The sequence below is a fragment of the Lolium perenne genome, chromosome 2 (assembly GCF_019359855.2).
Source record: "Lolium perenne isolate Kyuss_39 chromosome 2, Kyuss_2.0, whole genome shotgun sequence".
NCBI lineage: Eukaryota > Viridiplantae > Streptophyta > Magnoliopsida > Poales > Poaceae > Lolium > Lolium perenne.
Genome location: NC_067245.2, coordinates 200,330,149 through 200,344,246, shown reverse-complemented (window position 1 = coordinate 200,344,246; position 14,098 = coordinate 200,330,149). Strand labels below are relative to the sequence as shown.

At 43.9% G+C, this 14,098-nt stretch overlaps 1 protein-coding gene across 1 annotated transcript; it reads right to left on the bottom strand.

Moving 5' to 3' along the window:
* Nucleotides 1-3,236: 3,236 nt before the first annotated feature.
* LOC127334369 (probable DNA primase large subunit) lies at nt 3,237-11,352 on the bottom strand. The gene is made up of 20 exons (XM_051360812.2): nt 11,111-11,352; nt 10,932-10,993; nt 10,329-10,432; nt 10,143-10,224; nt 9,994-10,053; nt 9,853-9,907; nt 7,981-8,000; nt 7,808-7,891; nt 7,668-7,732; nt 7,439-7,487; nt 7,310-7,357; nt 7,119-7,208; nt 6,985-7,044; nt 6,829-6,888; nt 6,479-6,553; nt 6,289-6,374; nt 5,636-5,729; nt 5,445-5,552; nt 5,274-5,351; nt 3,237-3,579 (listed from the first exon to the last, which is right to left on the bottom strand). The coding sequence occupies exons 1-19, from the start codon at nt 11,265-11,267 to the stop codon at nt 5,319-5,321; spliced, it is 1,392 nt and encodes a 463-aa protein (XP_051216772.1). The 5' UTR covers nt 11,268-11,352; the 3' UTR covers nt 3,237-3,579; nt 5,274-5,318.
* Between the last annotated feature and the right edge of the window lie 2,746 nt (nt 11,353-14,098).

Below are 14,098 nucleotides of genomic sequence, written 5' to 3'. Positions count from 1 at the left end.
TCAGCATATAAAGGGCCTGTTTGGTCGTCTGGGCCGATTTTGTACACCACTAGCGTAGTAAGATGGGAGTGTCTGCTCGTTGCAAACAGGCCATAGGCCATAAAAAGGCGTGTCGTTTGGTTGCCGGTGTGGCATTTTTTGCACCGGAGAGGGAAGCCAGCCCCCATTGTTTGTGTTACTGCACGACGTCTTTCTGCCATGGTCGTGCAGTTGGTTGCAGACATGAGCATGTTGTGGTAACCCTTTCCCTTAGAGTGGTGAGGTTACCCAGTACTGCTAACTAAATAACAACACATTCAGCTAGATTCAGTTCATCAAAAGTTGTTGGTAATACATACTTACCCTACTTTTTTTAGCTGAAAACTGTAGGGGAGGCCCCGACAGCAAAAATTTATTAAAATAGATAAAATATGTACAAGAGAAGAAGAAAGGAGGGAATGTACAAAAGGGCCTAGCCCTGGGCATAACCCAAAGAGAACTACAAAGCGTCTAGCCAAGCTAAGAGAGGGGTTTTTTGGTCATCCTTCATTCTGTAAGAGAGAAGGAAGATGTCCATCTTAAAAGAAAAGGATCAAGCTCTAATAGAAGGTGTTACATTTTCAAAAATAAAAGCGGTAGGTTGCTTCCATAAATTCCAGGTGGCAGTGGCAAACACTTCAAAGAAGAAAGGCTTCCTAGAATTTCCTCGTGCAGTAGCAATCATCTTAGAGAGTTCCATGTTGTCTTCAAGAGTGATGCCAATGGATTGCCAACAACATTTACTGAAGTTACAACTCCAGAAGAGATGATCCCTGGTTTCTAACAACCCATCATCGCAAAGACGGCATATTATGTTGTCATTGAGTCAAAAACTTTTCCTTATAAGCATATCCTTGGTGTTTAGGCGGTCGTTAGCGAGAAGCCAGAAGAAAGATATAATCTTGGGGGTGCACTTTGATTTCCAGATCCATGAAGAGAAAGTTGGGGCCTGAATGTGATCGAAGGTTAGCTTATAAACCTTGTTGGCGGAGAAATGAGTGTCCCAACTATAAAACCATAGGTCTTTTCCATTAGCGTTCCGAGTGGATCTCATCTGGTGTATAAGGTGATTGAACTCATGAAACTCCTCGAAGGCTTGGGCGGACAACGGGAGATGGAAAGCATCAATAGGGTCGTCCAAATCAAGAATATTCTTCACAGAAGCTAGCTTATTAATAGCGAAGGAGTGTAGCCTAGGGAACCTTGCCATGAGGACATAGCCCAATTGTCGCTCCAAAAGAGTGCAGTGTCACTAGTAGCAATCACCCAGTACTTCCCCTACTAGGTGATGCATCACGAGCAAAGCAACTATACTTCGTGATGCATCACAGTTTCATCACACGAGGGATTAGTATATACCACCTCAAACAAGTTCATCATTACAGACCGGGGATCGGGTTCAAACAAGTCCTAGGTAATGGAGGGATACGAGAGCACCTCCCAAAATCGACAGATCATGAAGAAGGAAGCAGAAGCAATAAGCAGGAAACTTCTTGCGTAGCCAAGTCTTAAGCCAGGTCACCCTCTCCGATGGTTGCAGCTGACGGAACTCGGTATACTCTTCTTCGTTGTCTGCAATGGAGTTGATTGCCCTGATCAGCAAGTTAGGTTGGTACAGCTGCGCCTTGCAGACAAACCGGGGTGTGAAGGTCGTCTTCATCTGAGCATAGTTCCTGATCAGAGTCTCGACATACTCACGATGCCTCGGGTAGCGTTGCAATCCAAAAGAAACAAGTGTTAGTGCGGAGGACAATGACATACTTTCTGATCTATGAAGGAACTCAGTGAAGTTTATTACCTTAATGTACTCATGCGCCATCTGTTCATCAGCAACATAGAAGAAGCAACCATCTTCGCTCCAGTCTAGAGTGCGATTGGATTTGTTGCTTATGACGCTTCACTTGGTCCTCCACTTTCTGATGTGGTTGTAGATCTGAAGAGTGCTCACATGTATGCCAGCAAATGCATGAAGATCAGGAGACATCTTTTTCATCTGGGCCTCTTTGAATACCAGGTTAAAACAGACGCCGCTATGGACGAGCTCAACCAAGCGGTTCAGCACAAACTCTTAAATCTTAGGTTGCCAAACCATGGCAGGTTTGTTTGAAAACAAACAACGGATTCACAGTTGAAGCAGAAAGATCAAGCGAGCCCAATGGTATGATCGCCTACATGACAAACACCCCAGAAGAACGGACCTAAGCGTTAGCACATCAATGAACTGCCACTACCACATCAATGAATTACGAGAAAAGAAAGAGCGGCCTTACAGTCAGAGGAGCCACACGCAGCACCAAGGTCGGGGAAGCAGGGGACCCTAGCAAAGATGCAGGCGGCACAACCGTCCCCGTGGAAGAGTCAGATGCAACGGCGACAACCGTCCCCGTGGAAGAGTCGGATGTAACGGCGACACCCGTCCCCGTGGAAGAGTCAGATGCAACCTCGACAACCGTCACCATGGTAGAGTCGGATCCAACCTCGACCGGCGACAAAGGAGTGGCCTACAATGGATTCTTTCAGATCCCCTATGTACCCAAAGATCTAATCTAAGGGTAGGGTTTGCTGAAGCTTACAACAACCGAAGTGATCGACGTAGAGGAATAAGACGACAATCCGCGGCCAGTAGCCGCCGCCAGCCTCGCTAACCATGCGGGTGAGGAAGAGCTGGTCATGTCGCTAGATCGGGAAGGGTGGATGAGCTCGAAATGGGGGGAAATGGGGGATTTGGATTTAGCAGTAAGAGAGCCTACCCTATATACTGAGCAAAATTTGGAGCGCGGTGACCAAATTCATCCCACCAAGTTTTCATCGTTCCGCGCAAGCTCGCGCCATCTCCCCTCGGTGGCTATACCGGAACACGGTTTGTCGGTTTGTGCGGAGAGGAGGTGGCTCGCTGGAAACGGCCGATCCAGACATTCCTCCAAGGCCTAGCCCAAGGATGCTCTCAGAACCATGCGACAATGCGGAGGAGCCCACGAAACCAACCGGGCCAAAAATTGCACCCCCATGCAAGCCAAGAGGAGCCCGGGCTACCAAAGACGCCCAAAATATCTGTTCAACTATACAGCGCACAGAAAATCCGTGCAAAAATTGGTGACCTCTGTGGATGCGGAATGACTTACGTATCATTTGTGTGCATTTCAACAATCGACTAGCAACTCGCATGATCCAAGTGCATGCAAGCCAGGCACATAGCTGCTCACAAAATTCCTCTCGAATGAAGCAGAACTGATCAGGGCTTTCAAACTCTGGTCATACAAGGTGTTGCAAGATTACATCAGCAAAGTTAGAGCCAACTACAGAATCAATACCGTGTCTCCATTTGAGAACTACATGACTTTACACTCTTGGGCAATATTGCATCAGTTCTCTTGTCTGACGTCACTGCAGGCAGTAGAGATTCTCAAACCTTGGTGAGCAACACAATTCCCTCCACATATCAGGTTACATATTTGCAACAAGGACCAATCTTGATTCAACACCAAGCTGCTGTAGGGCTCAGGGGCTCAGGAGGAGATAAGAGGGCAGGGAATTAGTTGTAGCTAATCTGGTTGGAAGTACCTACAAGATCAATTTAATGCATCAAAAATTGTTGGAAAATAATAAATATGCTACGAAAATTCACAAGCAATGCTTTTGATGGAGACCTTGTACGAGTATTACAGTTATTACATTATTGTTATGCAAGAAACCATAGAAGTTCATAGTGTTGTCATTTAGTTTCAACTAATTTCTAGTAAAGGTTTTAACTCTTAGCCTTATGGCCTAACAGAGATGCAGCTGACATTTAGTGTGGACAAATTCCAGTAACAAAGATAAACAGGAGGCAAATGAACATGACACATGCAAAAAAAAGTAAAGCCTCATAATCCCTGATGACTTGAAAATCGTGATTGTCAGAATATTCATTTCACAACAGATAACATATGGAAGATTTGTTGGACAACATATAGACGTATAGCGTAATGATATTCCCCAAAAATCAAGGATATGGTGATACTAATTGAAAATAATAAAGCAACATTTTGCTTTTGAGAATGCAAAATAATTCCCTATTCTTTATGTGAAACCTTTTTTTTGCAAGGGAATGAGACAATTGTATATGTAGCACTCAAAAAAATGTGCAATTGTGGGTACTGGATAAGACAGAATGGATCACAATTGCAATTTTATTTTCTCAAGAGAAAAATGTGCACTTGTGTTTTCTCAAGAAAAAAGTGCAATTGTGCACCTGCCATTCTATTTTTTAATTGAAAATAATAGGACCATCCTGTCATTCCATTCATCAAATTTTCTCTGGTGCCATTGCAATCATGGGTAGGGTTTTTAACCACTCGAGAAAGTTCAACAGGTTTGACCATGGTCAAATGACCACACTACGCTTAATAGAAACAATGTGTTGTAAAAAAGTAAAAGTCAGACCGCTAAGTATTGAAACAATTCCTGAATGTAGAATGTGGGCTGATGTGCGGACCTGGAAATTTTGGGCTGAAATTAGTCCACTTATGTGCATTAGAAATTTAAAAAAATGTACACTTAAAGTAGTTGTTTTAGATCCTCTCAGTACAGCATACACATGGAGGTTTTTGTGGCCAAAAACTGGAGGTTCACAATCCCAAATGTATATACCTAACAACATAGCAGATTTTGTTAAAACATGGAAGTGTGTTTTTTTACCTCATCTCAGCATTTTCCACCTTAAAGGTTGTTTGGGCATTTCATAAAAATTAGTATGCAGCAGTACCAGCTAAACCTATAATTGATCTCTTCAAACTCCGCTTGTACTTTTTGAATTTCAATTTCAGCAAACTCTAGTGGAGTATGTAAATTTTTTCCAAGTTTCATTTACCCTAGTCGTATCAAGGGGATATTTAGAAGTACCAAAGGCATATCGGTACTGACATGTATTATAGATTGTGGTACATGTACAGGAGCTTGGCAGTGGGCCCAATTTCAGGAATAAACAATAGCTGTTGGAACTGTTGGAAATTATACAATTAATCATGGTCTTTTTGAATGATCAGTTGCTACCTATCCATTAAATCTAAGCATAATGACCTAATGAGCATCATATACTTAAGAAACACATAGGGAATGACAGCCGAGATGCATCGCACAGGTCCATAAAAAGCTAATGGTGAGCATCATGATCACAGTAATTATAGTCAGTGTCACACACTAGAAACGTTGAGTGATGAACCAGTCACAGGGAACAATCAAACACGGAGTGCAAAGCTACAATTGTGGATCAAAACCTGAGTTTCTTGTCAATGGACTTCTTTCTGAAGGAGCATCAGAACTTAGGTCGATGATTGGCTCTGCACTGTTTGGTTCTGCAGCATGGACCAAATTTACTGTTAATTTGAGTTCCTCATATACTGAAAAGGGGGGATACTGTTCGATGCAAGATCAACTATTTAACTAACCTTGGCTTGTAATACTTTCTGGCTTTCACTGAAATACTGATTAGGATGATTAATTCCAGTGTCACATGAGACATTGTGAGTTGCCTCAAAGGTCAATGTGCAAGCTAGCTGCATGTTTCATGCATCAGATGATTTGGTTAGTCAAATGATAAAGGACTGCTGAATGGTACTAGGACCATGAGATAAAGTACCTGGTAATGCCTGTTCTTCACTTTATCCAGTATCCCTTCCAAAGCATTTCCACTGATTCCCATATTGTTGAGAGCCGCTCTCAAGTTCTCCTCGCTACAAATACAGCCCAAAGGAAAAGGTAAAAACGCATGAAACTAAGATTAGGTAATAAGGTAGCTGTGCGGACATCTCTGCAAAGGCGCCAGTTGGCATAATAGTTGGTTCACATTCATTAGTTCATCACACATGACATCCACAGGCCTCAACAATATGATTCACTTTATTGAGTTAAGGAAATGTTAAATTGACCTTGTACTTGGCAATAATGCACTTTTGGTTGCTTCTGTTTACAATCTTAAGCTTTGTAAAAAGAATTGCAACTCGGAATGATATTGTGCTGTTCAAATCCCATGTCATCAAATGACACCACACCTAGACCTCAAACTTCAGGAATTATTCAGAAAAATTACAGGATTTTCTTGGTTTCAAGATGTTTTCATTTGGGCAACCCAAGAATTTTAACATGCAGAATACAGGGCGACTGTATTCTCACATACCTTGAAGACACTGTTGGGCTACTAACGCTTAAAGAAAGTTCAGAGCAAACCACAAACACAGAAGTGTTTATCTACTCTGTTAAGTACATGAAAAGACACTATGAATGAGACTATACCCAAAATGCCGATAAGGGCAACCATGGTGATCACCAACACCAGGCGTCGCAGCGATGATCTTTTGGCATGAATATGGGGTGTAATCCTGGAGCAACAAATTGTAAAGAGTTAGTAGTTTCACCACAAGAAATAGTAAGAGTTCTTAATAACTCAAATACCCTTGGAAAATGTGCACTGGGAGCAACTTACGGTTCTTTTTCCTTCTTTTCCATATATGTGTCTTATACTATAAGCATATTCCTTGTCAAACCGCTCAGAGCCAACCTTATCCAGAAAATATCCAAATCAGTGAAGCAGTAGAAACTGCACTTACTTCAACCATGCGGTTCAAGGGATATTATTGTTCAATGTCAAACTTATATCTGAATAACTCAATGAACAGCAGTACAGGTAAGAGTGCAGTAGGTAGTCCTACAAAATGTCGGGCTAACACAACTTCAACAGCATAAAGGCATTAAGGGATTAAGGCACTGATAAAGGTTTCCCTGATCTTTCTCAAGAATAAAGATGTATATTCATTCTCTAGAAAAGTTAGGTACCTTTTGAGAGAACTCCGCTCTAAAGAATGCAAGGGCATCCTCCAACTTTAGCCCAGCACCCTGAATCATGAGTTTTGGAAATTACATTAATGTGACATAAATAAAATAAATTACTGATGTTCACAAAATTAATATTTAGTCCAAGTTGTTTATTACCTTAAGGAAAAGACCAAACTGCATTCTACCCCCATTCTTGAGATGATGGTTTTCTCTCAACTTCAAAAGAAAAGCAAACACTAAGTAACTGATCAAAAGGAAAATACACGTACGCAGCTTTTAAGGTGCCTTACTTTCTCTAGCATGTGGCGCATACAAAGAGGGAAAGAAGTTCTAGACAGCTGATCAATATCCTTCGGAGAAATCTCAGCAGAATCACTAGTCTGTAGACAATAGAGTTTTAGCCCAAAAAATGTTGAGGAATCCAGCAACGTCAGCAATGGAAAGAACAACTTGCAAAGCAAGTATAGACACAACAATATACCTGAGAGTAATCAGGTCCAAAATATGCATTGCTTAATGCCTCAACAATCTGTTACAAGTAAAATATGCATCGTCAAATTTGTTACAAGATTAGTGGAAAGATAAGTGGGGCTGGCACACTGGTACTCACAGGAGTCAGCCTATCCTTTTCTTGTTCCTTAATGCTCGTCGTCCATTTCCTATAAATTAAATTATTTCACTTATAGGGCACACAGCAATTGAACTGTTGTAAAAGAACAAACAGCATAATAGATATTTAAGTATATCGCCTAAAACCAAAAGAAAACGTTCCTACTACAAGATAAGCAAACACACTTTTCAAAACAATAGATATCTGAGAAAAAAAGGCTACTATTTACCTATTCGTCAAAACTAGTGCCTTCGAGATATTGCAGCGGAATTGGGTAACCACCAGTGAAACAACCTGAATATTTAAACAGATGTTTAGAATGGACATGAGACAAAAATGGAAGTTTTTATTCTCATGTTAAGAGCAAACCTGACTCATCGCGACATAAGCATAGCCTTTTGAAATGAAAACTCGGCGGCTGCCAACAAGATCTGGGACTTCTTCAAATGGTACCTTAGTTGGGGTTAAACACGATGTAGTTAGATTGCTTAATCAAAAGAAAAAATATGAACTTTAATACTACAGTAGATTGGTGCACATACCTTGAAGAACACAGATTCAACTGCAAAAAGAATGTACAAAATGTTAGCTGCTAAGCTGACTAATATAGATACGTATAACAAAACATAATTCTAGATTCTACTCGAAAAGCACAAAGAGTAAGTAAAAGAATAATGATGAAAACGATTATTTTCTCATTTTCGGAAAGGAAGGGAAAGCCTCCCAGCCTCTGCATCCCTGAATGCACACAGCCATATATTACTCCCTCCGATCCATATTACTTGCCACTAAAATGGATGTATCTACACCTAAAATGTGTTTAGATACATCTATATTAGTGTCAAGTAATATGAATCAGAAGAAGTATTATTATTACTGAGAAAACTCCAAGCAACAAATCCAAGCATAGACAGGCCTCACGGCGGCTATCTTCTCCAACATCTACCACAGACCTGTTGCCGGAGATCTCTACCAGTAGAACAACACGGGACATAACAATGAGCATGGTACTCCAAAACAACACCTTCAAGAGGGATCGCCACCAGAGGTAGAAGTATGGGCAGTTTCACATTCTAATCCTACACATAACAAATACATTTCCTTTTGACAGATTCTACAAGTTTAATCCTGGTGGTCTACAACTGTTTCATTACCTTAAGCCCTTAATCATGATTTCACAACAAGCAAATAATGAAAAATTAGAATCTGAGGCAACTTATTTTGTTTTTTTTTTTGAACAAGATAAGGGCCTAGAAGGCCCCAGAGGTTCCATTATATCACACATGGCAGGTACAAATTACAAGGAGGTCCTATGGCATCTATTGCACAGAGAAACCATAAATTGAAGAAAGGCCCTCCAGAAATTACAACAAGCACCCTGAGACAAAAAGTAGAAACGCGATCAGGTCCCCGGATGCCTCCGCCACCAATCGCCGGCGTCCTCCAGGCGTCGCCGCCGAGGAGCAAGGGCCAGCTGCTCGGGAGCCCCCTTCCGACGAAAATCTGCTGCCGCGGTCCACCACCCTCCTGCGGGGAACAAATCACTTCGCAGGGGAGAGGCTTCGAGCACCCGCGACGGGGACAGATCATGGCCTCCTCATCGGAGGTTGCAAACTCTCGTGTGGTTGAGCTCGAGAAGATAGCACCCTTCAGGCAGCAGCCTGCCCCAGATGGCGACCTCATCAACTTCTCCTCTCCTTCCAGCACCTCCATGGCGAGACAGAGAGAGGAAGAAGATGCAGATCGACCCCATCCAACAGCAGAGCTGGACGAACCTGGATCTTGTCGGAGCAGAGAGAGATCTTCCGCATCCCCGCTCTCCCTCGCCTCCAAGGCCGGCCGAGAGAAGGGCCGCAGCAAGATACACCAAGATCTCGCCTTTCTCCTCCTCGCCGCCGCGGCCGGCCAGGAGAAAGATCTCATCTTGGCCTCCACAGCGCCAGCAGAGATCCACCGCCGATTTATTGAGGATGGTGGCTCTGCTCCTCCTTCCGCCGTCCTCCAGCCATAGGAGCACGAGCAGCAGCAGGACCAGCCCTACAAGGCACTGGATCTGGCGTGGATCCAGGCCACCACCACCACTACAGGGCATACGCCCAGAACACGGCATAGAGCCGGAAAACTACAAGAACCCTAAAGGAGAACCTACCCTAACTACTCCGGCGCGTCACCGCAACCTACTCCGGCCGGCTATTCCGGCGGAGAGGCCTTGGATCGGCCCGGTAAGAGGAGGAGGGAGACTAAGAACTGTAGCTGGGCGAGAGCTCGACGGGGGGAAATGAGCGGTTATGGATATCATCAAATCAGGCAACTTATTTTTGTAACTCTTTCTAACTACTTGCTAAGACATAAATCTTAAGTGAAATAAGTGATGCAAGCAGCAGCATATTCTGAGCTGGATATGTGTTCCGTACCACTTGCAGACTGACCAATGGAACGTGCAACTTGGCTTAACTTGTCTTTCACAGCCTAAAGCATGGCAACAAACATTTCATTAATGTGAAGCATCAAGATCCAAGTGCTCAGCACAGTTCCATAAGTGTCCATATGCATACCTCGAATTCTGAGTGTGGCAATGCTTTGTATGGAAGCTGAAACTCACTCATAAGAAGCCTCTGAAAGGCACAGAGTGGAACAAACAATGGTTAAGACATAAATTATTCTTTTCATTTGCTACAATTAAGTGTAGATAAAGAGGAAGCACCTGTGTATCAGGACTCTCAAGGCGAAAACGATACCGAAAGAGTGTAGTCTCCATGGAGAGAAACCACTTACGTAATTCTTCCCTACAAGGTGGTATAAATATAGATTTTTTATAAGTTGGTCAAAACACTAAGCAAGCCACCAAGCATATGAAGACGCAATGTAAGTGCAAGAATGTTAAACGCACGTTCTGCAGTAAACAAGACGGAGCACAAAGTGAGATATTATGTCCTTGTTCAAAGTCTCTGCTGGATCCTGGTGCCTCATGTGTCCCTTCCACAACTCGCTGACCTAAATCTCATAAAATTTCAGTTTTAATCATTCCCATCCACGTACATATGCTAAGTACATAGCTAGGGCCCAGAATTTTTTACCCTAATAATGCATCCATTCAAAGGACAAATCAACACTTACAACTTGAAATTAAACCAGAGTAAATTTTAGAAAGACTAAATTTACCCCTTATCTTCATGAATAAATTGTCAAATATGGAAAATTCTGGAAGTAATTTGATTAAACAAAAGTAAAATTAGCATGAAAAAATACAATCCCCCCGTGCCAGCTTGGAAAACATTGTGAAAAAAGCTGAAAATACTGCACATCCACAAGTGGTGACTGAGTTCAACTTAGATATTATTCATATCTCTAACCAAATCCAACTGAGAGCAAGGTCTACAGACCACCAAATACCCTAATACTTTCATTTACTTCTGCTGAATCTGCGCTAAAATGCACGAAATGTAGTTGTCCCCCCAAAAAGGGCTCAACGAAGCAAGACAGAATGGCTAACCAATTTCTCCATCTCCTCCGGCCTCTTCCCCCGCGATAGCCCATCCGAGATCCCCTTCAAGACTAACCAACACAGCACATAAAAATCCAATGTTGTACTAACTGTCAATAGTCAGATCTATGAAGTGCGCTGGAGCGGGAACGCAAAAGGCCTAGCGAAACGAGGTCAGGGCAACGTACCTCGGAGGCGGTCGATGGCGAAGAGCTCGAATTCCTCCAGCCGCACCTCCAGCTGTGGCGCCACCCGGTAAGTTGGCAGGCCCCCCGCGCCGCTGCCTCCGCCGCTGGCGGCTGCTGCCGCCGCTGCGAGCTGCCTTTGGGATCGCACAATCTCCATGGCGGTGAGGTTTGGTTCGAATATCCGAGGAAGCGAGTCTCTCTCTCTCTGTCTGTGTCTGGGGGGAGGGGCGGCGGGAGATTGGAGAAGGAGAAGGGGGATTGGGGATTTTTCTTCAGGATTTGGCGGGAAATGGGTGTGCTGTTCCCGCGGCTAGACAATTGGCTTTTTCAACCCGGGACTAGGCCTTTCCTTCATGCTTTAGGCCCAAAATGCCTGGGTATTTTCCATTATACTAAAAAAAAATTGTACTCCCTTCGGTTTTCTAAAAAAAAACTTCACAATTTTTCCTTTAGATATTAATGAATCTATAGCTAAAAATATATTTATACCTCCATATCTAGACAAAGCTGGGAATTTTTTATAAAACAGGAGAGACTATTTGATAACCACCCACAAGGCTGGTCATTTATTTTGCGGACCGCGAGTTATCGCACACTATTGGTCTCAAGTTGCTTGCAATTCCTCTAAGGCTAGAAGCCGCTTAGAGCATCTCCAGTTGAGTCTCCCAAAACATCCCCAGACGTCGTCGAATCGAGCATTTAGGGAACGTGTTTTGTTCGTGTTGTGTTAGGGGACGTCGCTCCCCAGCCGCATCCCCCAAACTTTTTTATAGGATTTTCGAAAACACAACCATTTATTAAATATAGCATACAAATAAATATGTTTTCCAAAATTGTTTTCAAATTAAAATACAACAAACAATAAAACAACTAAACAAATGTAATAAATAGAGCTAGATCGAGGCGCCGCGGTATTTGCTGATAATCCTTTGATTCTCCACATATGCTTAACGAGATCATTTTGAAGTTGCCCGTGAACATTGCTGTCATGGATCTCTGCGTGCATGGCGAGGAAATCAGCAAAATTTGCAGGCAACTCATGATCAACCTCCGAGGGTCCTGACACTCATAGGGACCAACATGTCTCCTGACATGATTCTTGCGGCCATCCTCGATGGTCATGTTGTGCATGATCACATAAGCCTGCATCACCTCCCACATTTGATCGTGAGACCAGCTTAGAGCATGGTACCGGATAATTGCAAATTGAGCTTCAAGCACACCAAATGCCCGCTCGACATCCTTCATGCAAGCCTCCTGTCACGAAGAAAAGTGGCAATTCTTCTCACTTGATGGAGCTGGGGTTATTTTGACAAAAGTGACCCATTTTGGAAATATATCATCGGCTAGATAATAGCCTTTGGTATATTCGTGGTCATTGATCTTATAGTTGCATGGTGGAGCATGACCTTCCACTAGTTTGTTGAACACCGGATACTGCTGCAACACGTTGATGTCATTGTGTGATCCCGCCATGCCAAGGAAAGAATGTCAAATCCATAGGTTATAATTTGCCACAACTTCAAGCCCCACACTACAATATCCATGATGCCCTTTGTATATACCTTGTCAAGCAAACGGGCAGTTCTTCCATGACCAGTGAATGCAATCGATGCTTCGAAGCATCCCAGGGAATCCTCTCGTAGCATTTTGTGTCATGATCCTTGCAGTCTCTTCTTCAGTTGGCCCTCTCAATTAGTATTTGTCAAACTTTCCCACCACAGCTCTGCAAAACTTGTACATGCACTCAATGGCAGTAGACTCACTCATGCGAAGGCAGTCGTCCTGTGTATCAGCAGGTGCTTCGTATGCAAGCATCCTCATGGCAGTGATGCACTTCTGAATCGACGAGAACCCGGCAACGCTTACAGCGTCGCGCTTGAGCTTGAAGTAGGGGTCGAACTCTCGAACATCGTGCGGGATATTCATGAAAAATCCCTTGCTCGTCCTATACCGGAGCCGAAAATTGTCGGTATGTGTTGTGTCATCTGCGAAGTAGTCGTTGTGCAGCATGGTATGCCCCTCCATCCTCTGTCGGGGCTTCGACTTCTTTCTCCCCGACCTTGATCCTCCGCGGTGCGGCCTCTTCCTCTTCTCCGCCTTGGCATCAAGCATGTCCTGGAGGAACGCGGTGATCAGCAAATGCTCCCGGGTGTCGTTGTCGAAGGCTTGCTCATCCTCCAGCAGTCGGACAAGCATCGTGTCGTTGCTATCCATGTCTGAAGCAAAATTAATGGTTAAAATTTAGCCGCGGTAGACGAGGCAACGAAGAGTGGCCTATCGCGCCTACCTGACAAGGCATCGAACACCTTAAGTGCGCGGAGGTGGGGTGGATTTGACGCCGCGTTCTGGGATGCGTTGGCGAAGCGGCGGCGGCGAAAAAGCCGGCGAGAGAGCTAGCCGCAACAACGGTGCCCGACTCAAAAGAGATATGTCGTCAAAACGGTCGGCAAATCGAGCGGCGGCGGAGAGGTGGTAGGCGTGGGAGGGAAGGCGCGACGAGAAATAAAAGGCACGAACCAACGGTTATGGAAGTGGTCGTCGACAGGTGGGATCCCGCCATACTTTTCGTTGTGTCCGGCGTGCCCGGAGCGTCTGTTGAGCGCGGTGTTGATGAAGGAGAATTTATGCGCAACGTTGAGTGGAACCCCAAGAGGAAGGTATGATGAGCACAGAAGGAAGTTTTCCCTCAATAAGAAACCAAGATTTATCGACCAGTAGGAGAAAAACGTTCTCTCCCGTGGTGTTGCGAACCAACTCGTGGCATGGCGCACTGCCGGCGTCAGCAGCAACGTGGAGACCTGCACACAAAAAACCAAGTACTTTGTCCCCAACTTCCAGCGAGGTTGTCAAGCTCATTGGTTTTGCTGAAAACAAAGGATTAAACGAACTGTGTGGAAAAAGAATTGTTTGCAGAGAACAGAACAGGAAATGTTGTAGAAGATTGCAATTAAAAGAAGAAGGATTGGGGTCCACAGTTCACTAGAG